The sequence below is a fragment of the Cyprinus carpio genome, chromosome A4 (genome assembly GCF_018340385.1).
Source record: "Cyprinus carpio isolate SPL01 chromosome A4, ASM1834038v1, whole genome shotgun sequence".
Classification (NCBI taxonomy): Eukaryota; Metazoa; Chordata; class Actinopteri; order Cypriniformes; family Cyprinidae; genus Cyprinus; species Cyprinus carpio.
Window position 1 is genome coordinate 32,348,156 of NC_056575.1, and position 26,063 is coordinate 32,374,218.

Sequence of the window (26,063 nt, forward strand, 5' to 3'; positions counted from 1 at the left end):
TCTTTGACCTCTTGGTCTGACTCCATGTGTTGACTCAATCTCCAATCTACTTTATATCTTTGCAATCCTTTACTCTATCGAGTTTTTGTTTTTTCTCTGTTCAAGTCATCTTCTCTATCCTCCGATTTATATTTTTCTTTGAGTGCAGCCACCTTTGCTAAAATGGCCGCTCTTTCCGCTTCCACTTTTAGACTTGCAGAAGCAACTGAAAATGATCTTGCTCTGGACTCACAATTGGAGACTTGAGATATGCTGTCTTTAGGGACAACTTCAATCTCCTGAGGTTTGGACCAATCAACTATGTGGACAATGGATTTGTAAAGATTGTGAGTGTCGAGCCTTTTTTTGTTCAGCCACCAAAGTGGATGTCTAGCCACTTATTCTCGCTGTAGTATTGTTGCCGCTGAACCTACAGAGTAGCCTACAATGTGTCTGTGCTCAAAAACTGTTTCTATAAAGTTGGGCAATTCCAATTTTGCAAGGACAGTCTGGCGCTTCTGACTCACAGCCTGTAAGTACATTTTTTATATTTAGAGAATTTCCCAATGATGATTCAAACGTGAGTTTTGAGCATTGTAGAGTATGCTTGTTGTTTGTTGTTCCTCCGATCAAAAATGCAGACATGGTTTTATGTTTACGCAGCGCTATATGTAACGCATCGCGTAAAAAGACAGTATAAGTCAATATAATCTGTAATTATGTCCCCACTGGATGCAACAAATGCCTTGTTTGTTTTTTAATGTTTGTGTCTCATTGCTCCATCACAGTATAGTAAGGGGCGTAACATTTCCGTCACACGCTTGAGTTATTCAGCCAATCACAATGCACTGGATAGCTGGCCAATCAGCATACACCTCGCTTTTAAGAACGATGAGCTTTGTAAAAATTTCAGAAAGGCAGGGCATAGAGGAGAAACAATAATGTACATCATGTGGAAAATAATGTATTTTTGAACCTTAAACATCATAAAAACATTGCATTAAACCAAATACACAACATAATGTTATTTTTAGCAACGTCATATGATCCCTTTAAGTAAGACACAGAGATGAAGTAGTGCTGTAAGATAACATTTAATTGAATGCATGAATTATAGAATTGATTTTAAATTATTAACAACAGAGAGAGAGAGAACATGTGAATTGCACTCTGCAAACAGTGAAGCTGTGAGTTTGGTTACTTCAAAAGGGTATATTTGTAGCAATAGCCAAAAATACATTGTATGGGTCAAAATTATTGATTTTTTTTTTATGCCAAAAAACATAAGGATATTACGTAAAGATCATGTTCCGTGAAGATATTTTGTAAATTTCCTACTGTTAATATATTAAGACTTATTTTTTTATAAGTAATATGCATTGCTAATAATTCATTTGGAAAATTTTAAAGATGATTTTGTCAATATTTAGATTTTTTTTTCAACCTTTAGATTCCAGATTTTCAAATAGCTGTATCTCGGCCAAATATTGTCCTATCCTTACAAACCATACATCAATGGAAAGCTTATTTGTTCAGTTTCAGATGTATAAATCTCAACACAAACCCTTATGACTGGTTTTGTGGTCCAGGGTCACTCATAATGTAGCAAATCAGTATCAAAGCCATTATATTAGTACAAGTCATGAGGCAGCGTTGACGACAAGGTTCTGTGCTCCTGGATGTTAGGAGCAAAGAAACATTTGAATACTATCGTATCTAAGAAAAAAAGACAGTTGAATTAACTTTACAGATAATGCTCCCTTTTAACTTTGACTGAAATGTGTTGTTAAAACTCATAACTGGATAAAGCACTTCCTCACCCCCTTCCCTGTTCACTTCATCTTCCAAATTTTCCAGTAGGTCAGACTCCAGTGTTTCACTGCTGCACAGAAAGCTGGGGTCTGAGGTCTTATGAAGTTGTGATGTGAACAGGAAAGGGCCTGAGATCACTTCAGTGCTGAAGAGGGCAATGAAAAGGACCAGGTTCTCTTTTGAGTCCACTATACTGTGAACACCATAAGATCATTTTCGGCTAGTTCACTTTAAGTGAAATGGGTTTGCTTCTTTAAAAAAAAAAAAACTATATGTGAAAACACCCACAGAGTCATTTTCAGCACATTAGGCAAACAATTAAGAGTGAATCTGTACATATAAAAATATTAATATAAAATATTAAAATAATATTATTTGCAAATAGTTAAATGTTTAACAAATATACATTTGCAGTAAAATTACATTACTAATATTTATGGCTTTCTTATCTTTGCTTTCAATAAAAAAAAAATGCTTTTTATTATTTTCATGAAGTATGTAAAAATATAAAATAATTTATATTTTAGAAAACCATGAATAACCTTAAAACTTCTTGATGCTTTAGCATATTTATAAACAATTCTCATTACAAATTTATGAACATGTTTGGAGCATTTTTAGTTTTCAAATACATGTTTTATGTGACCCAAACTCACAGCACTGGTAGAGATGATTTCATGTGGAACAGCATTTACTGCAAACTAAATCACTCTGAGACTTGAGTTTCTTGTGTTTCAGTGAATAGTGTCACATTGTTATATTATCGTACATTTCTATAATTACATCACAACCTTTCACTGCATGAAATGAGTAAAATCCGGAAGAACATGGGAATGATAAACTTCCACTTAACTTAAAGTTTGTCAGATGTTTATGGATAAAAACGGACCCAGGTTACACAAAACATCCACATGTCCACAAATGTCCACAAATATCTGCATTCCTCAAGTAAGCAGAGATGTTCAAGAATCCATGAAGTTAGATGGGAAAATATGAATGAAATACGGGTATTTGTGGCCTGCTGCTCCTTTCATATGTTAATGACTGACTGAAAAGTGGTGTAGTCTTGGAGCAGGGGAGGGGAAAAAATAACTCATAGCAAAAAAAAGAGTTCACAGCAAACTACACAATTCTAAAGATATTCAGACACAATTAAGCAACCTAGGAAAAATAATTCTGTAAAAAAATAAATAAAACTATATAAAAAAAAAATACATTCCAAAAATTATCTATTGACTGGTCACATCTAAACATTTCAATTGGCCTCACTGAATTTGTGTGAATTACTGATCATATTTAAACATTTCAATTGGCCAAAATGAATTTATGTGAATTTCAGTTTTATAAATTCACACACATTTAATTAGACCAACTGAAAAATTTAGATGTGACCAGTCACTATAAAATTTTGAGTTTTGAGGTCTGAAATTTTTACAGTATAATAAATATACATTTAAATAGCTATTTTAGACAGCAACACATGATACATTTGTTTTAAGTAACATTATTTTTAATACCTACACTATTATATTCTAACATAATAGCTCAAGCTGATTAAGAAATAACTCAATAAAATCTAGAAAAAATAAATAAATAAAAACAAACAGCACTTCAGAATATAAAGATTTAAGGATATTTTACAATTGTGCAAGGATAAACAGTTACAGAAGTAAAAAATAAAACACAAGTCCAGCACGGACCTGTTTGTGTCTGATAGCGAAAAGCAACCAATAGGATCAGTGTTCATGTCATGCCCTTCACTCATTCGCTTTGGGGTAGTTACGTAATGAGAAGCCAACCAGTAAAATTAGTTTGCCTTTTAAAAGCGAAGCGGGGCCGGACTAGCATTGTTTGCAAAAGTATATAGTATTGTCCACACAAAGAGAATTTGATCATTTCACTGAAGAAGAAAGCGAACTTTGATAATTGTTATAATGGCATGCAGACAAAATCTGAGTTTGATTGACGGACAGAATGCCTTAGCGAGGCAACTTCCAAACTGGATTCCATTTACAAAGCTCAACAACTCTACGTACAGCATCTCGAGGCACTTGAGAGACAGTTAGAAATGCTGCAGAGGACAGAGGAAGAACCCGCAAGTAATCCAAAGAGGATTAAACAGGCACAAAGTGTGAAAGTGGAAGTAAGTTTAATTAAAGATGTTAAAAACAGCTACTGCGTGCATGTGAAAACTGCTCGTCTGTATCGTGCATTCCAATGATTGTTTGGTCTGATGAGTCTTACAAAATGATGTGCTTATCATCAGATAAAATCCTGCATGCCCTGTGTTATCTAAGGAAGGTGGTAAAATTCATTAAAAACTTTAAATTTAGTCTTGATAATGATTTGATAGAGTTGATAATGCTCAAAAAGATAAAAAGTTATAGACACTGAAGTGCCTTAAAAAAAATTACCACACTGATTTGTTTTTTAATTTCATATAAAAATACATGAAATCAGTCCTAGAGCAGTCCAGGAAAAATATGGATTGAAGGTCACATGTCTCATGAGGTTCTATTTCAAATCTGAAGACGATACCATGAAAAATTATATTTCTGCAACCATTTTTCTGAGACTATGTCTAGTATCTGGTACGTACTGCTTTTTGATTCTTCATGTTTTGATGTGTAATGCTTACATGAATTTAACAAATACATTCCTTATAAGCTTTCCATTGAAAAGCAGTGATCTGTCGTCAATGCTTGAGGCTTAGATCTTTATAATGATATATAGTTTGTTTTGATGAATTTTGTCCTGTTTCATTTAATCTATTCGTAAACGTTGACGTATGCAAACAAAGAGAGTTCAGTGTCTTGGCATCCAGATGCGGGTTAACAGGTTAAAATAAATTTGATGTGTAGTTGATGTTTTCTTATTTCAAACTGCTATTTCACAATACTATGAGCATTTTCACAGAGAAGTCCACTAAATATTTGTATACATTTTTATTCTATATTGTAAATTTTTTTATTCTTGTTTTAACTTTGATATATATATTTATATATATATATATATATATATATATATATGTGTGTGTGTGTGTGTGTGTGTGTGGTGTGTTTATATGTTGTGTGTGTGTGTGTATGTATGTATGATTCTGTATTTATATGTCTGAAACCTAAAATAAACATTATATGATTACAAAACACTGAATATTTATAATAATATGATGCTCAGCGCGTCTGATCTGGCTCCACATTAGCCAAAGCGGAAAAGCAGATTTAAATTCAGTAGTTGATTACGTAACACACTGCTCGCACCGCTGTGATTGTACGCGTTAAAGGGTTAACACAGTATATGAAAAGGGTGTTACTTGCCAGATGGCTGGTAACTTATTTATTAATTCTAACAATAAATGGTTGTGAGAATGTCATATGGCTTAGTGTGATTATCAGATTGCAAACACTGCATGAAAAGAGCTGTATCCAGACTAGTAAACTCCTGTTTACACCACTTAATTTTGGACATATCTAGGAATTTACTGGCCAGGAATGTCAAATTGCACAGGTCCAGATACATCTGATTACGGCCATTTCGGATGTATGTGGCTTACTGTAAACTTCCATGACACAGCCATTTGTTGCCATGGAAGATAATCCCCTCAAAGGGAATCTTTCACACCTAACAGGCAGTGACCTAAAGCTTTTCATTGGCTCCACTCAATTTAGCCCATCCCTAAAGCTTAACTGCTATTGGACCACCACATGCACTGGCTTTTATTTTATTGGTTAGTTTAAAATACAGCCTGCAATTTTTAAATTTTTTTTAAGGTTTTCTGACCCCGAGACTCAACTATTTTCTGCAATTCTCAAGCTGTGGTCCTTGGAGAGTCTTTAGCCACTCAAACTGACCTCCTCACCATGCATTAGGACGATATAGACACACGTCCTCTTCCAGGCAGTTTCGTAACATTTTCTGTTGATTGGAAATTCTTAATTATTGCCCTGATGGTGGAAATGGGAATTTTCACTGCTCTAGCTCCTTTCTTATAGCCACTTCACTAATTTGTGAAGCTCAGTTATCTTTTGCTGCACATCAGAAATATATTCTTTGGTTTTTCTCATTGTGATGGATGATTAATGGAATTTGGGCTTTGTTTCCCCCCCATTTATATTTCTGTGAAACAGGAAGCAATGGCTGGATAATTTCATGTTCATAATCACCCTGGAGTAGGCCTAATGGTTAGAGAGTCGGATGGTTAGAAAGTCGGACTCCCAATCGAAGGGTTGTGAGTTCGAGTCTCGGGCCGGCAGGAATTGTGGGTGGGGGGAGTGCATGTACAGTTCTCTCTCCCCCTTCAATACCATGACTTAGGTGCCCTTGAGCAAGGCATCGAACCCCCAACTGCTCCCCGGGCACCGCAGCATAAAACAGTTGCCCACTGCTCCGGGTGTGTGTTCACAGTGTGTGTGTGTGTGTTCACTGCTCTGTGTGTGTGCACTTCGGATGGGTTAAATGCAGAGCACGGATTCTGAGTATGGGTCACCATACTTGACTGTATGTCACGTCACTTTTTTTTTTTCACTTTTTCAAAATTATGAATATGAATGGGAATATACTTCAGAGTTATTTTACTCATAAGAATTTCTAGGGGTGTCCTTATTTGTGGCCAATGTGTATTAGAGAAAAACATTTATTTCATAATGACATTTCCCCCCATTTTAAATTATTATTATCCAATGAAAGTTTAGATCTTTGTGAATTTTTTAAATAAAAGATCAAAAGGATTAACAATCCAGATTAATTTTCACAGCCTCCTTTGATCATATTTGCCCTTATTTTTGGGCATGACTGTAAGTACTAGGAAAACCATACATTTACAGTTTGTAAATACACACTGATGTCTGTGGAAACGGCAATAATGATCCTTACAAATATAATCTGATGACATGTTTTATTGATATCATATACAGATTGTTTAGGTAACTACAAAGTTTACTCTGCTCTTCTTCCAGACGTACTTTAACTTGTTTCAGGAGGAGAGGATGAATTTGCGTGTTGTAGATCCCACAGCTCCAATTCAGCGCAAACTAACATGACAGCACCCATCACCCGGTATAGATCAACTAACACGGTCAATATAAAAGTGTTTAAACTTCCAAATAGATTTACTTGCACATATTTCAGAATCGGAATATCAGATATTCCATAATATAGTGAGTGTCATACAGATCTATTGTGGCTGTGTTGTGTCACATGATGAGCATGACACGTCACCATGAAAACAATAAGCGATACATTCTAAAATAACGGTCACCTAAAAAAACTCACTGGAGGCTCAGCTAGTATATTTTAAACTCACGTGCGAAAGGGTTAATTTTGGACCCTAGCTAAGATGCTAAGGGTCTGCACACGGCTGAGGGTCTGCACACGGCTGCTAGATAGTGCTGCTAGCTTGTTCAGTGCTGTCAGAAGCTATATTTAGAAATGCAGCAGTTTTGCAGTTTGTTTAGTAATTGTTTCAGACCATTTCAATCTTAGTACAATCCACATCTACAAACATCTACATAAATATGAAAAAAATGCATGCAAATGTTTTTGTTTTTTTTTTTTGTGTTATTTTGTTGGCAGATGATGCATTTGTTTTGTTGATTAAATTGACTAAATGGTCGCATTTTGTTAATTATTTTATGATCAACCATTTACCTCAGTATCTCCAGCTGACAGTTTGGACTCTTCAAGCCATCAGAAAGAAGCTTCACTCCTGAATCCTGCAGGTCATTGTTACTCAGGTCCAGCTCTCTCAGGACAGAGTGTGAGGATTGTAGAGCTGATGACAAACTCCCACAAGACTCAGCAGTGAGATTACAGGTGGTAAATCTAAACAAGAAGAACACAGTAATTACATACAGAATAAATCATTAACAGTGTGATTTTTTTGTAATTAATTATTTTGCATTGTTTTGCAAGTTAATCAAGTATTTCAAATTCAAACCTCAATATCTCCAGCTTAGAGTTTGGACTCTTCAGACCTTCAGAAAGCAGCTTTACTCCTGAATCCTGCAGGTCATTGTTACTCAGGTCCAGCTCTCTCAGGACAGAGTGTGAGGATTGTAGAGCTGATGACAAACTCCCACAAGACTGAGCAGTGAGGTTACAGATGGAGAATCTAAACAAGAATAACACAGTAATTACATACAGAATAAATCTTAACAGTGTGATTTTTTAGCAATTAATTATTTAGCATTTTTTTTTGCAAGTTAATCAAGTATTTCAAATTCAAACCTCAGTATCTCCAGCTGACAGTTTGGACTCTTCAGACCTTCAGAAAGCAGCTTCACTCCTGAATCCTTCAGGTCATTGTTACTCAGGTCCAGCTCTCTCAGGACAGAGTGTGAGGATTGTAGAACTGATGACAAACTCCCACAAGACTGAGCAGTGAGGTTACAGATGGAGAATCTAAACGAGAATAACAGTTATTACATACAGAATAAATCTTAACGGTGTGATTTTTAAGTAATTAATTATTTTGCATTGTTTTGCAAGGTAATCAAGTATTTGAAACTCAAACCTCAATATCTCCAGCTTAGAGTAAGGACTCTTTAATCCTTCAGAAAGCAGCTTTACTCCTGAATCCCGCAGGTCATTGTTACTCAGGTCCAGCACATTTAGAAGGGAATTTGAGGATTGTAGAGCTGAAGACAAACTGTCACAGGACCGAGCAGTGAGATTACATCCACATAGCCTGTGTTAAGAACAAAACAAACAGCTATATTAATGTGAATTTATGAGTTTATATAGTTTATGATCTGCAGTGCATGTTTGTGCTAAATACTTTATTTAAAACCTAAAAAAGGTAAAGTTTCACCATGTGTTGGGTTTTCCTAGATCGCATCACAAATGCTTATGTACAGGTCCTTCTCAAAAAATTTGCATATTGTGAAAAAGTTCATTATTTTCCATAATGTAATGATAAAATTAAACTTTCATATATTTTAGATTCATTGCACACCAACTGAAATATTTCAGGTCTTTTATTGTTTTAATACTGATGATTTTGGCATACAGCTCATGAAAACCCAAAATTCCTATCTCAAAAAATTAGCATATTTCATCCGACCAATAAAAGAAAAGTGTTTTTAATACAAAAAGAAGTCAACCTTCAAATAATTATGTTCAGTTATGCACTCAATACTTGGTCGGGAATCCTTTTGCAGAAATGACTGCTTCAATGCGGCGTGGCATGGAGGCAATCAGCCTGTGGCACTGCTGAGGTGTTATGGAGGCCCAGGATGCTTCGATAGTGGCCTTAAGCTCATCCAGAGTGTTGGGTCTTGCGTCTCTCAACTTCTCTTTAACAATATCCCACAGATTCTCTATGGGGTTCAGGTCAGGAGAGTTGGCAGGCCAATTGAGCACAGTAATACCATGGTCAGTAAACCATTTACCAGTGGTTTTGGCACTGTGAGCAGGTGCCAGGTCGTGCGGAAAAACGAAATCTTCATCTCCATAAAGCTTTTCAGCAGATGGAAGCATGAAGTGCTCCAAAAATCTCTGATAGATAGCTAGCTCCATGATAAAACACAGTGGACCAACACCAGCAGCTGACATGGCACCCCAGACCATCACTGACTGTGGGTACTTGACACTGGACTTCAGGCATTTTGGCATTTCCTTCTCCCCAGTCTTCCTCCAGACTCTGGCACCTTGATTTCCGAATGACATGCAAAATTTGCTTTCATCCGAAAAAAAGTACTTTGGACCACTGAGCAACAGTCCAGTGCTGCTTCTCTGTAGCCCAGGTCAGGCGCTTCTGCCGCTGTTTCTGGTTCAAAAGCACACGCCTGTGCACGGTGGCTCTGGATGTTTCTACTCCAGACTCAGTCCACTGCTTCCGCAGGTCCCCCAAGGTCTGGAATCGGTCCTTCTCCACAATCTTCCTCAGGGTCCGGTCACCTCTTCTCGTTGTGCAGTGTTTTTTTGCCACACTTTTTCCTTCCCACAGACTTCCCACTGAGGTGCCTTGATACAGCACTCTGGGAACAGCCTATTCATTCAGAAATTTCTTTCTGTGTCTTACCCTTTCGCTTGAGGGTGTCAATGATGGCCTTCTGGACAGCAGTCAGGTCGGCAGTCTTACCCATGATTGCGGTTTTGAGTAATGAGCCAAGCTGGGAGTTTTTAAAAGCCTCAGGAATCTTTTGCAGGTGTTTAGAGTTAATTAGTTGATTCAGATGATTAGGTTAATAGCTCGTTTAGAGAACCTTTTCATGATATGCTAATTTTTTGAGATAGGAATTTTGGGTTTTCATGAGCTGTATGCCAAAATCATCAGTATTAAAACAATAAAAGACCTGAAATATTTCAGTTGGTGTGCAATGAATCTAAAATATATGCAAGTTTAATTTTTATCATTACATTATGGAAAATAATGAACTTTTTCACAATATGCTAATTTTTTGAGAAGGACCTGTATAAAGTGAATTGATGCATATTTTAATGCTTGATTAGTGTCTTTTGTAAACTTGTTCATGGAATTAATGTATAATAAAAGTAGGATTAAAGCAATTGAAGGTGCAGTAGGACATCCTGGAAAATGCTAACTTTAGCCTGATAGCACTTAAAGCATACGTCTTTCCCTCCCTGCAAATTGCCAAAGCCAACTTTACTCAACTCAAAGTACTTGACATTGGTGAAGGAAGGTCAGGTTGTTGATGTTTGTCTGCCATTCTCACTCATACGTGAACTCGCTGATGACGTAACCTATCTGCGCAAACAGGGTGCACAGCGGTATGCAAATACATATGTTAACAGGCAGGTAGGAATGCCTATCTTGATGTTTGGACCGAACATTTTGATTGGACGAACATTTCTTGGTCCTACACCTTCTACAGAATTTATAAATACATATAAATTAGGGTAGCGGTACACGTATTCGTACTGAACCATTTCGGTACGGGTATTTCAGATCGGTATGCATGTGTACCAAACAAATACAGTTTTTTTTTTTCAGGAAATTCAAATAATAAATGATGTTTGACAGTCTTTGATGTTGCATAACAGATCACTGTATAAAAGCCTTGGAGGGCCGCTTCTTGGATGGTTCAGAAACATGGTGGTATAATCACAACATAAGCACGGTTCCCGTGTCTGAGCCATGACGCGCCGCAGATTTGTGCAGAGCGGAGTGCGAGTAAACACGATCATTCCTTCCTCTGCACTACTAGTTTTAACGTGAATAAACATGACTGAACATCTCATGCCTCATGTAATTGCTCAATCAGTGTTTTAAGCATGGAAATACATCAACAAAACAGCATGAAGATAAAATGTCACATAGCATTTCATTTACCTCAGCAAGTCATCAGTGTCCACAGCTCGTTAGTTCACTACAGAAATTAAGTATAGGGGGGAGCATTTTGCGAAATATTACACCATATACTCATTATATTTTACTGAACCTGTTAGTCTTAATTATTTAACCCTCTGGAGTCGATTAACGCGTATACGCGTTTTGGGGTATTTTCTCCTGATAACCCCGAAAAGAACTTAAATTACACTTTCAGTTTTGATCGTACAGATAAGAGCAATACATCAATCGAATCTGTAAAGGGTCTACTTTTTTTTGTATACAGACATAATAACAACAAAACTTTGTGCACTTATAAAATAAAGATAACAAACAAGGAGTGCTGTCTGCAGCCTTTGTCTGCGCTGATCTTCAGTTACAAATGCGTCATTAAAATGAACTGTAACTCAGTGAATACTCAACGAAGAGACATGAGACAGATATCTATAGAAAGCCTGACATGTCTACTTTTAAACTAAACAAGTGCTGCTGAAAACTAATATTCTGTGATAAAGTAATCCATATGAAAACAATGCGATGTCCGTTTTTCACGTCTCCCTTCATTATCTTCTAATGCGACCACGCCCCCGCACCGAGCGCGCTTTTGAGATTCAAATGTTTTCACTGAAGCGCGCGGCTTTTGAATACGCCCACACAACAGAAGACAACCCAGCGAGACTGTTCTTCAAGTTTTTTTTTATTTTACTGTTTGCTTTGCGATGAGAGAAATAAGACATAATTCACCCCAAAAAGATGTGATGTGTTGAGGATTTGAGATTTGGATTTCCTCAGAAAAAAGAATGAAGCACTTTATTCAGCAGAGATCATAAACATGAGTAAGTCTCTTTTTTATTTATTTATATACTTGTACTAGTTTTCACATAACGTGTAAACATTTACTAGTTAGACTTTTTCCAAAGACTTTTTCCAAACTATTTTTTATGACTAAATGTATAATCAAGTGAAATATTATGAAGTTTCAATAACAATATACACTACTATACCATTCAAAAGCTTGATGTAAATAATATAAATGTACCAATAAATGTAACTGTAACAAATGTAACAATCATTGCTGTTCTTTCAATTTATCCCCCCTAAAAAACCTAAAAAAAATATTCTCAGCTCTTTTCAACATTAATAATAATAATAATAATAATAATAATAACAATGATGATGATAATAATAACAATAAATGTTTTTTTGTAGAAAATAAGATTGTTAAAAGGATTTCTGAAGGATTGTGTGACTGGAGTAATGATGCAAAAAATTCAGTTTGAAAGTCAGCTTTGATTGTTCCTAATAAACTGTTTAACTGCACTCACAAGTGAATATTAAATTATGTTGTGGGATAATTAAATATATTCTAATAAACTACAAACATAAAATTATATACATTTATTTTGTCCTCACATTCTTTCTTGTAACTCATCCCTCTCAGTGACACAGCTGACTGAATGGCTCATTATGCAGCTCATTATGCAGGTCTTTGTCTTCTCAGGTGTGAATTCATGATAGTTGACACCTACTCGCATATGACTTTTACCAACAAAAAGTGTCTTAGAAAATTTAAATCAATATATTGTTTTCTGTAAGTGAGTAAACAAGATGATTTTCACATCATTTAGAAAAAAAAATTCTAGGCTACAAGCTCCAGTTCTCAAAAGTCCCGGGAACCAATTTTTTGTATGTGTTTTATTGCCTTATTCAAGTGATTTAACATTTTTAGTTTTTCACTAACCACGCATAACATTTTTTTTCTCAAAAACACAATCATGTACATACATGCTGCTCACATATTATTATAGCCCAGTCTGTGCTGATTACAGTGAGATTAGACTTTAGCCATTTAGAAATTTATAAGAAACTGAAAAAAGCACAAATGTCAGGGCATGACAAAACTTCTCCAGGCCCCAAAAATACCCTTAGACTCCAGAGGGTTAATGTACAGTATGTTTAAATGAACCTGTTATGAAACATGCTATGAGCCATTGTGTAACTGAATATATTTAAACAAATAGCTTAGAAATTTTGTTATTTATAAATTATGTGCAATTTACATGTTTGCATACATTTTTTTTTAAAGTTGAGTGTTGATCATCTATTTAAAAATAAGTAGTAATTAAATTTAAGTTTGGGTTAAGTTGTTAGGCCTAATTGTGACCTTATAATGTAAAAGGGCTCCCTATAGATTTAAGCATAAGCTGAGGTAGATTTTTATCACTAAGAAAATTAATATAATTTTAACACAAGTAATATAACACCCCTAATATAAAATGAAATTTTAAATAATATGAGTAAGATAGATGTTTTAGTATTTGATAGTTAATTTGGACAGATGATGTGTATGTGTCATGGTGCAGCTTGTTTTATGTTTACTATGTGTCTTTATTTTGGACGACCAAATTCTTCTTTTATCTGCAAAACAAATTTACCTGCGGGTATGAAATAAAGATACCTTACCTTACCTTAATTAATGATAATTAAGAATTTTGCATTACTTTTAAAGTGAGAACTATTAAACCCTAATAAAACATTTATTAATGATCTATTACTTTAAAAGTTGGCCATCGCTATAACTTCTTTTGTAAGGATCAAAACAGACACAACACAGGTCATACCGAAATCATAACTCACTTATTTTTATTAACATGGCTTGACATGACAAAGAAAAGATGGCCTGACAGAAAGAAACATCACATAACCACAGGAATTTGTGTAAAAAACAACACGCACAATTGTACAGTTTTGAAATGTAATGAATTATTCTACCAAAGGCCCCATCATGATGTTGACTAGCAAGCCTTTCATGCCACTCAATTACAGGTGATCAGATAGCAAACTTTCATTCCGGTTCCTCCTAAGCCTCCGGATCTGCTCCATATATGTTCTTTGATCTTACATGATGGGGATCAAGGGGACAGAATGTCTTTGAGACCTTTTATCCACAATCTGTAGAATCGGCCTAACACTTCCATATCCTTTATTTCTTACACTCAGCATCCCAAATACCCACTTCTTTCTCTTCCATCCTCCAGTCATTCTTCTTCTCCCATACAGCCAGATGAAAAAACGAAAGACTCATCGGTAACCATCAGTGGTTCAACCATAACGTTATGAAGCGACGAGAAAAGTTTTTGTAAGCGAAGAAGCAAAAATAATGACTTTATTCAACCATTCTTTCATCAGCAGTCTCCTCTGTGTCTCTCCATATCATCGTATGCTGCATGCGCTCTTCTGTATCAGCTGCGCCACAAGGATGTGCTGTTTCTACATGTATTTAGCTTGGATTTAAAAGAAATGGTGATATGGAGAGAAAAGTGTTACCGATGTGTGTTTATTAATCTGTATTAACATACAAATCAGATTAGATTATCTGTATAAAATGTAAATTATTTAAAGATATAAATTCACAGCACATCTTTCTTTTATGTTGAAACTGGCTCTCATCAATCACAACAAGCTCCTTTTTTCCACCAATCTGCTGGCCTTTATGTCTTCTCTTCCTCTCAACAGCTATAACTCACACCTCCTTTAGCTTTCTGGCCATTTCACTAAGCATTGCTGAGCTTGCTGCAATGTTGTCATAAATCATGTCGTCCTGGCGCATTAGTAGGCCCTGAGAAAACCTTTAGAGATAGAAGAAAAAAATACAAATGTTTTATTCATTTGTAATAGTCATTGTTGAACCACATCATATTTTTCAATGGAAACTACTACAAAAATAATTATGCTTAATACATGCATAGAGTATAATACATAAGTAAAGCATTTTTTTTAAATTAAGACTTTGTGATCCACACCGTGAGGCCACAGTAATATATATGGTCTACAAATTTATTTTCATTTACTGTATTTGCCACTGATATGGTCATAAAAAGTGTAACATTTCAGCAAAAACTGTGAATCTAGCTAAACTTTGTTAACACTTTATAGTAAGATTCATTAGTTAACGTTATATGGAAATAAAATAATGATTAAATTATTTGAAATAAAAAGCTTGTTGAACTGCACTAATAGAAATGCAAATAAAAAAAAGAAAATACATTGCATTAACCCTGTTTGCATTTCAGTGCAATGTATTTTTAGAGCTTGCATTTTTATTGGCTGAAATGCAACATGGTTGTATGTTTAAACTGTGAATATTTCCATTCAAAACATTTCACATACATTTTCATTATAAAAAAATTCAGTAATCCAAATTCACCTTTCAGATTTCAACTGAATTTCAACAGTTTCTGTCTAAGTTTATCAACTGAATTTGTGGAGTTGAATCTGTAAAGCGAAATAAAATGGAATGACAATTACCTGTAGAATATTATAGGTCGAATTTTTAAACAGACCGAATGTTTTGGAAGTGAAATCTGAAAGGTGAATTTGGATTATTGAATTTTTTTATAATGAAAATGTATGTGAAATATTTTGAATTGAAATATTCACAGTTTAAACATACATGTTTAATTTCAGCCCATAAAAATGCAAGCTCTAAAAATACAATGCTTTAAAATGCAAACAGGGTTAATGCAATTACTTTTTTTTCAATTAGTGCAATTAAACAAGCTTTTTATTTCAAATACTTTAGTCATTATTTTACTTCCATAAAGTTAACTACTTCAGTTAACATACAATACTTCTACAAGCATTTATTAATATTAGATCATAATTTCAACATTCACTAATGCATTATTAAAATCCAAAGTTGTGCTTGTTAACATTAGTTAATGCACTGTGAATTAACATGAACTACCAACGAACTGTATTTTCATTAACTAACCTTTACAAAGATTAATAAATACTGGAATAAATGTATTGTTCATTGTTTGTTCATGATAGTTAATACATTACTAACTAATTACTAACTACACAACTAATGGATCCTTACTGTAAAATGTTACCAAAATTTTAATCTAGCAAAATATAACTATCTAGCTGTTTAACATGTATACATTACTACATTTGGTTTACTATTATCCTGGCATTATTTTATAAAAGCATTTCACACTGGGTTTTAAGATATCTGCCGACAGTCAGTTGTTAAATTAGGTTCTAGCTTCTGACCATCCACTTCTCCCTCTTTATTTATTTAAGCAAAGCCTTTGAATGATGTGATGCTTTTCTTTTGTTTTTATAAATAAATGAAAATATAAAAAATATGCTTGTTATTTTCTGCCTTCTGTTCTATGTTGTTTACCCCGCTATTATATACTTAATATAAATCAGCAAAGCCGATTGGAAAGTATGCCATAGTTTACGGTTTTTTTTTTAAATGAAGTCGATTAACGCGTATACGCGTTTTGGGGTATTTTCTCCTGATAACCCCGAAAAGAACTTAAATTACACTTTCTGTTTTGATCGTACAGATAAGAGCAATACATCAATCGAATCTGTAAAGGGTGTACTTTTTTTTGTATACAGACATAATAACAACAAAACTTTGTGCACTTATAAAATAAAGATAACAAACAAGGAGTGCTGTCTGCAGCCTTTGTCTGCGCTGATCTTCAGTTACAAATGCCTCATTAAAATGAACTGTAACTCCGTGAATACTCAACAAAGAGATATGAGAGAGACATCTATAGAAAGCCTGACATGTCTACTTTTAAACTAAACAAGTGCTGCTGAAAACAAATATTCTGTGATAAAGTAATACATATGAAAACAACGCGATGTCCGTTTTTCACGTCTCCCTTCATTATCTTCTAATGCGACCACGCCCCCGCGCGCCGAGCGCGTTTTTGAGATTCAAATGTTTCACTGAAGCGCGCGGCTTTTGAATACGCCCACACAACAGAAGACAACGCAGCGAGATTGTTCTTCAAGTTTTTTTTTATTTTACTGTTTGCTTCGCGATGAGAGGAATAAGAGATAATTCACCCCAAAAAGATGTGATGTGGTTGAGGATTTGAGATTTGGATTTTCCTCAGAAAAAAGAATGAAGCACTTTATTCAGCAGAGATCATAAACATGAGTAAGTATCTTTTTATTTATTTATATACTTGTATTAGTTTTCACATAACGTGTAAACATTTTACTAGTTAGACTTTGTCCAAAGACTTTTTCCAAACTATAATTCCTGACTAAATGTATAATCAAGTGAAATATTATGAAGTTTCAATAACAATATACACTACTATACCATTCAAAAGCTTGATGTAAATAATATAAATGTACCAATAAATGTAACTGTAACAAATGTAACAATCATTGCTGTTCTTTCAATTTATCCCCCCTAAAAAAACCCTAAAAAAAAATATTCTCAGCTCTTTTCAACATTAATAATATAATAATAATAATAATAATAATGATAATAATAATAATAACAATAAATGTTTTTTTTTCTGTAGAAAATAAGATTGTTAAAAGGATTTCTGAAGGATTGTGTGACTGGAGTAATGATGCAAAAAATTCAGTTTGAAAGTCAGCTTTGATTGTTCTTAATAAACTGTTTAACTGCACCTCACAAGTGAATATTAAATTATGTTGTGGGATAATTAAATATATTCTAAATAAACTTCAAACATAAAATTATATACATTTATTTTGTCCTCACATTCTTTCTTGTAACTCATCCCTCTCAGTGACACAGCTGACTGAATGGCTCATTATGCAGCTCATTATGCAGGCCTTTGTCTTCTCAGGTGTGAATTCATGATAGTTGACGCCTACTCGCATATGACTTTTACCAACAAAAAGTGTCTTAGAAAATTTAAATCAATATATTGTTTTCTGTAAGTGAGTAAACAAGATGATTTTCACATCATTTAGAAAAAAACAATTCTAAGCTACAAGCTCCAGTTCTCAAAAGTCCTGGGAACCAATTTTCTGTATGCGTTTTATTGCCTTTTTCAAGTGATTTAACATTTTTAGTTTTTCACTAACCATGCATAACATTTTTTTTTCTCAAAAACACAATCATGTACATACATGCTGCTCACATATTATTATAGCCTAGTTTGTGCTGATTACAGTGAGATTAGACTTTAGCCATTTAGATAATTTATAAGAAACTGAAAAAAGCACAAATGTCAGGGCATGACAAAACTTCTCCAGGCCCCAAAAATACCCTTAGACTCCAGAGGGTTAAATTCACATGGTTATGAACTGAAAATGTATCTACTAGTTCGATAGCACGTAACTTTATACCGTCCAGCCATTGTCCGAGTGGGATTATTACCTGTAAATGAATTGCATCCAATCACACAGTGATGCTTTTGAATGGCTATTTTTGCACTGTATTTCTTCCATGTCGACAAACCCTAAGCACAAAAAAGAAAAAATTAATTAATTAATCAATTAATGTCAATTTTTTTTTTGTTTTTAACATTTTATATGTGTTTTTGAGTATTTTTTTAAAAATCACTGTTATATTTTATTTTTGTGTTCCTTTAGACGCATCGCCCGCTTGATAGGAGTTTATAGTGCTAAAAAAAGTGATGGCGTTTTATAGAAATTGAGGAGCTCGTACATTTTTTCTGAATGTGGGGGTGATACAGAGAAAACAAATAGAAGAACTGCCAGTCACTGATACATGTAAGCAGTTATATTTAAGTTATAGTTATATTAGGTGTCTTGTGGTTGTAGTCATAAAATTGATTAATAATTTAGTATAGCAAACATCGTAATCTTATATTTTCTGTCTGAAACTTTTCAAGAAAGTTTCTGAAAGTTGTAATAAGCTTGGCAAAAAAAATTATCAGTCACTGATATTCTCACTTTGAAATTGTGTTTGATTTTAATGTAACAGAATTAATGTGTGTTTGTTCTTCTTTCTTTAGTGAGTTATATATTTGTTAATTTGAAATTGTGATTGATCTGTTTTATAAATTTTTTTTCCACAATTTACAGCTATTTGTTAAAAAAAATACTAAATATGATCACCCAGAAGTTGTATTTCTTTTTGTACTGTGCCACATACATAATACTGTGTCTGTCCCCTGCAAACCATCAGTGTCTTACTGTTATGGCATTCTGGTTTCATGCTTTATAAAAAGAGAAGAAATTAGAGCTTATATGCTTATTTTATCATATGTGGGTGTACTGTGTTGTACAGCATTCTCATTGTGTGCAATACAATACTTTTTCACCCTCATTTTACAACTCATACACAAGAACAAGTGCTGGCATGATACAAACAGGATCTTAAGCAGTTTTAAAAAAGGATGGACAATGTCTGCTGCTTTTAAGCATGTGGGTGTGGATCGCAACACTGTTAATCTCAATGCTCAAATAGCAGAGTTATTTTGTTCTTAAAATGTTTACAAAGACACTAATTATCAAATGTGCATCAATTCACTTTATACATAAGCATTTATTTGCTGTTAATTAACTTTCTTTTTCATGAACCATTACATATATATATATATATAGACACTAATTATCAAATGTGCATCAATTCACTTTGTATATATGTATATATATATATGTGTGTGTGTGTGTGTGTGTGTCTGTGTGTGTGTGTATGTTTATTTGTATATTTGTATGTACATAAAAATAGTATATCAGTCTGGCGATGGTGATTATATTGCCAAGGTGTGCGTAGAGGGTTGATATATACTAGCTATAGTTATTATAACATCTATTCATCCAGATATTTGAACATATTGATTCAGTGAATGCAAATGTCAAACCTCAGTATGTTCAGTTGACAGTGTGAACTCTTCAGTCCATCAGAAAGCAGCTTCACTCCTGAATCCTGCAGTTGATTGCTACTCAGGTCCAGCTCTCTCAGATGAGAGTTTGATGATTGTAGAGCAGAAGACACAGTTTCACAGCATGTTTCATCAAGACCACAGCCGTCAAATCTGCCAAAACAGAATGTTTAGTCAGATTATTTTCTGATGTTCTCTGTTCCTGCAATAATTTATTAGACCCTTCATAATCCAGCCAGGAACATATTTCACATATTATTTTGACATTTAATTGTTTAGTGATATAGAACAAAAAATTTAATTAAACAGCAGTCAGTGAAATTACTCACAGGGCTTTTCGGCAGCATCTCACAGCTGGAACGAGTCTTGTGTAGTTTGAAGATGACGACGTGAACCTCTTTGGACTGAACTCATCCAGCACCTTCTCTGACATCATCAGTACTGAGGTCAACGCTGTGCACATTGAAGATGAGAGGTCTCTTCTTGGATGTGCATCTGAACTGAGGTAACTCTGGATTTCCTCATATAATGAATGATCCTTGAGCTCAAGTAGGCAGTAGAATAGGTTGACTGAAGCCTCATCTGTGATATTCTTGTCTTGTACTTGTTTGATGTATTCAGCTGTTTGTCTGATGCTCACACTGGTGTCTTTAGTGTGTGTGATCAGGCCTTTGAGCAGGTTCTGACTGGATTCCAGTGAAATGCCCATCAGAAACCGCAGGAACAGGTCCAGATGTCCTCTCTCACTCTGCATTGCTTTATCAATGGCCCTCTTTGTTAAGTCATAAAATGTGACATTTCTAAAGAAGAACTGAAGCTTTTGTCTGAATGTAGTTTGTGAATCTTCAAAGAAAAACTGAAGCTCCTCTGTATTCTTGTTCAGGTAGCAGATGAACACATGCACTGCAGCGAGGAACTCTTGAACACTCAGATGCACAAAGCTGAAGACCTTTGTCTTATAAAGTCCATCTTCCATCTTAAAGATCTCAGCAATCATTCCTGTGAACTCAGTGTCTTTACTCACATCAATACCACATTCTTTCAAATCTTTCTCATAGAACACAATGTTTTCCTTCTTCAGCTGTTCAAATGCTAGCTTGGCTAACTTCAAAATCATTTCTCTATTTAATTTTAAATGGTCTGAATGTTCTCTTTTTTCCTGTTCATCATACTTCTTGCTCTTCATGGCCATCTGTATCCGCAGGAAGTGAATATACATTTCAGTGAGTGTTGTGCTGATGTTCTCTGCATTGTTCTTGATAAGAATATCCTGAAGTACTGTGGCTGTGATCCAGCAGAAGACAGGAATGTGGCACATGATATAGAGACTACGAGACGTCTTAATGTGTGAGATGATTCTGGAGGCCTGAGTCTCATCTGTGATTCTCTTTCTGAAGTACTGCTCCTTCTGTTGGTCAGTGAATCCTCGCACTTCTGTGAACAAACCCACATACCGAGCAGGGATCTGATTGGCTGCTGCTGGTCGTGATGTCACCCAGACCAGAGCTGATGGAAGCAGCTTACTTTTGACCAGACTTGTAAACAGCACATCCACATGTGCTCTTTCCTCAACAGTTTCCAGTGTTTTGCTTTTAAAGTTCAATGGCAGGCGACTCTCATCAAGTCCATCAAATATAAATGCTATCTTATGTTCCTTATATAACTTTGATTTCTCCAGGTCCTTCAATCCAGGATAAAATTTCAGCAGAAACTCATGGAGATTGACCTCTCTGTCTTCAAAAAATATTTCTGTGTTGATCTCTCTGAATGGAAGCAGGAACACACACTTTATATCCTGATTGGTGTTTCCTTCTGCCCAGTCCAGGATGAATTTGTGCACTGAGAAAGTTTTTCCGATGCCAGCGACTCCCTTGGTCAGCACAATCTTCTCCTCATTGTTTTTCCTCAGTTCAGTAAATATATCATTACATTTGATTGGTTTGTCCTGTGTTTTTTTGTTCTTGAAAGCATCATCAATCTTCAGAATCTCATGTTCATGATTGACATCTTTCATATCTCCCTCTGTGATAAACAGTTCTGTGTAAACAGTTTTGAGATCTGTGTTGTTTTCTTTGTTGCCCTCAAAAATAATTTTTGCTTTCTTCATCATGTTGTTTTTGTGAGTTTTCAAGAAGTTTTGCAGCTCTATAATAAAAATAAATGAATAAGATTGACAAAAAAAAAACATTAAATAAATTTGACAAATATATTATTTTACATATCAGCATGATCTGATGCAGACAGATTATATTCAAACAGCTGAAAACAGCACAGTCCATCCCTGAAAACTTCATTTAAATTTAACAATTTCTTTTTGTTTTTTTACGTTTTTTTTTTTTTTTTTCAATGTTCTTTCCAGATGACTTATTGATTGAGATAATTTTTAGGCCATGCTGACTAATGTAACTAAAAGCTGATAAATGGTTTCAGCATCATCTAGCGCATCAAACAGAATGTAAGGCTGCATTTGCAATATGTTTTGACCTGCTTAAATGAACCTTTGCATGTGTGATTGTAATCATGCCTTGATGTCACTGAATGAATTGTTAAAGGGATACTCCACCCCAAAATGAAAATGTTGTCATTAACCACTTACCCCCATGTCATTCAAAATCCGTAAAAGCTTTGTTCATCTTCAGAACACAATTTAAGATATTTTGGATAAAAACCTGGAGGCTTAAGACTGTCCCATAGACTTCCAAGTAAATAACAGTGTCAAGGTTCATAAAAGGTATGAAAGTCGTCATCAGAATACTCCATCTGCCATTAGATGTGCTATCTGGGTTATATGAAGTCACAGGAACACTTTTAGCAAGCGAAGAAAACAAAAATAATAATAAAATAACAACTTTATTCAATAATTCCTCTGTGTCTCTCCATATCCCTGTATGCTGTGTATGCTCTTCTGTATCATCCGTGCCACAAGAATGCGCTGTTTCTACGTGTATTTAGCTTTGATTTGAAATAAAACAGTGCATCCTTGTGGCGCAGTTGATACAAAAGAGCATACAGTTGGGGAAGTCGTGGCCTATTGGTTAGAGAGTTTGACACCTAACCCTAAGGTTGTGGGTTCGAGTCTTGGGCCTGCAGTACCACAACTGAGGTGCCCTTGAGCAAAGCACCGAACCCCCAACTGCTCCCCGGGCGCCGCAGCATAAATGGCTGCCCACTGCTCCGGTTGTGTGTTCACGGTGTGTGTGTGTTCACTTCTGTATGTGTGCACTTTGGATGGGTTAAATGCAAAGCACGAATTCTGAGTATAGGTCACCATACTTGGCTGTGTCACATCACTTTCACTTTCACAGCATACGGTGAAATAGAGTGACACGGAGGAGACTGTTGACAAAGGAATTGTTGAATAAAGTCGATATTTATGTTTTCTTCACTTACAAAAATGTTTCCGTCGCTTCATATAACCCAGATTGCATATCTGATGGCAGATGGAGTATTCTGACGAAGACTATCATACCTTTTAGGGACCTTGACACTGTAATTTAGTCTATGGGACAGTCACAAGCCTCCAGGTTTTTATCCAAAATATCTTAAATTGTGTTCTGAAGACGAACAAAGCTTTATCGGGTTTGGAACGACATGGGGGTAAGTGATTAATGACAAAATTTTCTTTTTGGGGTGGAGTATCCCTTTAAATAATACCACATATTGTTTAACTTTAATAAACAATTGTATTACATTAAGATGTTTAATTAAGACTTTTAGACCATTGTAGAATGGGAATCACTGGGACAGTTCTATTCATTATATTTTTATAAGATCAGCCACTGATATGATTGGCTCTGTAATTGCTGCTTCAGTTATATTCCCTTCTTCTCGATTGTTATTTACTGACCTGAATCAGCTCCAACAGGGATAGATGTGTTCGTATTGCACTCAGCCTGAGCTGTGACGGAGACAGAAAAATACTCACTGAGAAACATAAATCACACAATCACATCACCAAAGAGGAAAGTTTATGTTAAACCATCACACCGCTAAACAATCAATCATGCTACAGTCACAATTAAACATTACCTTTCTTGTGTTTGTTCTCTAACTGTTCGGCCAAGTTATTCTGGTTCATCTTCCCCAGGATGCGGACCGTGATCTTCACAGCATCTTCTGGTCCAAAACACGCCACCATCTTATCCACTGTATTTACCCTATCTGCATTCTCCATGTCACTCTTTGATATACACTCATGATCTTTCTGTAAGTACCACTGAAAGTCCTTCAGTTCAGCTTCTAACAGGTCCTTCAGTGAGTTCATGAGCAGCTCTTCAACAGACGCCATCGTCCTTCACCCACTCACAGCTGAAAGACAAGAAGAAAAAGATCTGAAGTTTCACTCTGAACATGGGCACCTAAGTGCTCAGATGTTATTTGGATTATGAAGTTGGAGCGGAGAAATTAATCATCAGAAGTTTGTGTGAAGCAAATCTGCGGAAATTACTTTACAATATTAATAATTTATTTAAAAAAAAATACTGATCTACATAATGCCTCAATGCTGTCTAATAATGTAAGTGTATGACACTTTTAAATCTACAGGTATATATGCCTGTATCTTATGAAGTAGTGTATATATATATATATATATATATATATATATATATATATATATATATATATATCTCGTGTGTAAGGTCTGTTTTGGGTTTTGTTTCTTGTTCTGTTTTTTGTTGTTTTTTTTTTTTTTTTTTGTTTCATGCTGTTAGTGTCCTGCCCTTTTGTTTGTCAAATCTGTCCCTGTCAAAGCTCCTCATTACTGATTTTCTGGAATTCAGTGATCCAACTACACAGACTGTCAACACAATCTCAACAGGTAAATGATTTAATTCTTAAATGTAAATATAAATTGAATATTAAAATTTTAACTGGTTTCCAATCAAACATGTTCTTATCATTTTTTTTTTTTTTTTGGTTTTTGTTTGGTGTTTTGTTATGTTTTGTGATGTTGTATCCTTCTTTTCTATTGTTATATGATATATTACATCCTACAACCTCATCATCTGCAGAGAAAAATTGCCACTACCAAAATTATGGACTATGTATTTTATGTATTATGTATTTATTCATGTTCAGTGTCAATTGTAATTCATTAATGTATTCAGCTAATAACTGTTGTCACGAGCACTGACAATTTTGCATGTCAATAAAACATACTTAATTCACACAACATGCTGCTGCTGTTGTTGTTGTTTTAATGTAAAACCCTAATGGAGGCTGCACTCTAAGATGCCTCATTACTGATTTTCTGGAGCTCAGCCATCCTACTACACAGACTGTCATCACACTCTCAACAGGTAAATAATTTCTTTCTTTAAATGTCTATAAATTATAACTTTCAAATGCTAATTGGTTTTTCTATGTATTTTCTGTTTTTACCCTGCTGAAAAAACAGCATATGTTGGTTAGGTATGTTTTGACGCTGGTTTATGCTGGTCCTTTGCTAGTTTATGCTGGTCCTTTGCCAGCACATGACCAGCATATACCAGCAAAGGACCAACATAAACAAGCAAAAACCAGCAAAGGACCAGCATAAACCAGCAAAAGGACCAGCAAAAACCAGCAAAGGACCAGCATAAACCAGCAAAAGAACCAGCATAAACCAGCAAAGGACCAGCATAAACCAGCAAAAACCAGCAAAGGACCAGCATAAACAAACAAAAACCAGCAAATGACCAGCATAATCAAGCAAAAACCAACAAAGGACCAGCATAAACCAACAAAAGGACCAGCATAAACCAGCAAAGGACCAGCAAAAAACAGCAAAGGACCAGCATAAACCAACACCCCAGCGTCAAAACATACCTAACCAGCATATGCTGTTTTTTTCAAAAGGGTAGTTTAAGAGAGCTCTATTCAGTTTATGAATACTACTCTCCTCTTCTTCACTAAAAAGAAACAAAGATATCGAATTTATGGTCCATTTTGTTAATTTTTTTCAATTACTAGGGTTTATGCATAAACATACCCAGCTATCCTATGACTTCCTTCCTTTTAACATTGTGAAGTGCTCACATACTACTTTTGGCTTTCATAAAGGAGACACATATCTAAACTCAGTTGTACATTTCATCATCTGCAGAGAGAAACTGACATTTAATCACAGCAAAATACAGATAATGATTAACTTAAAGGCATCATAGAGGATTGTGAGGATATTTCACTGGAGCTTGGTCTTCAATACACTATTTTATGTTATATTTTACTTCAGGCATTTATTTATGTTCTCTGTCCATTGTCATTCATTAATGTATTCTGCCAATAACTGTTGTTAGAACACTTTAATTTTTGCTACAATTTCAGGTCATTAAATAAAATAAAAGTACCTAATT

At 34.9% G+C, this 26,063-nt stretch overlaps 1 protein-coding gene across 1 annotated transcript in view; it reads right to left on the minus strand.

Moving 5' to 3' along the window:
- Window positions 1–26,063, minus strand: part of LOC109065226 (NACHT, LRR and PYD domains-containing protein 3-like) — a 67,160-nt gene that overhangs the window by 31,627 nt on the left and 9,470 nt on the right. The window contains exons 2-9 of the mRNA XM_042745181.1: window positions 23,758–24,036; window positions 23,576–23,626; window positions 20,058–21,873; window positions 19,708–19,881; window positions 8,303–8,476; window positions 8,017–8,190; window positions 7,727–7,900; window positions 7,438–7,611 (exon numbers count right to left, since the gene is read on the minus strand). Coding sequence (XP_042601115.1) covers window positions 7,438–7,611; window positions 7,727–7,900; window positions 8,017–8,190; window positions 8,303–8,476; window positions 19,708–19,881; window positions 20,058–21,873; window positions 23,576–23,626; window positions 23,758–24,016 — 2,996 coding nt within the window. The 5' untranslated portion in view covers window positions 24,017–24,036. The remainder of the gene's footprint in view (window positions 1–7,437; window positions 7,612–7,726; window positions 7,901–8,016; window positions 8,191–8,302; window positions 8,477–19,707; window positions 19,882–20,057; window positions 21,874–23,575; window positions 23,627–23,757; window positions 24,037–26,063) is intronic.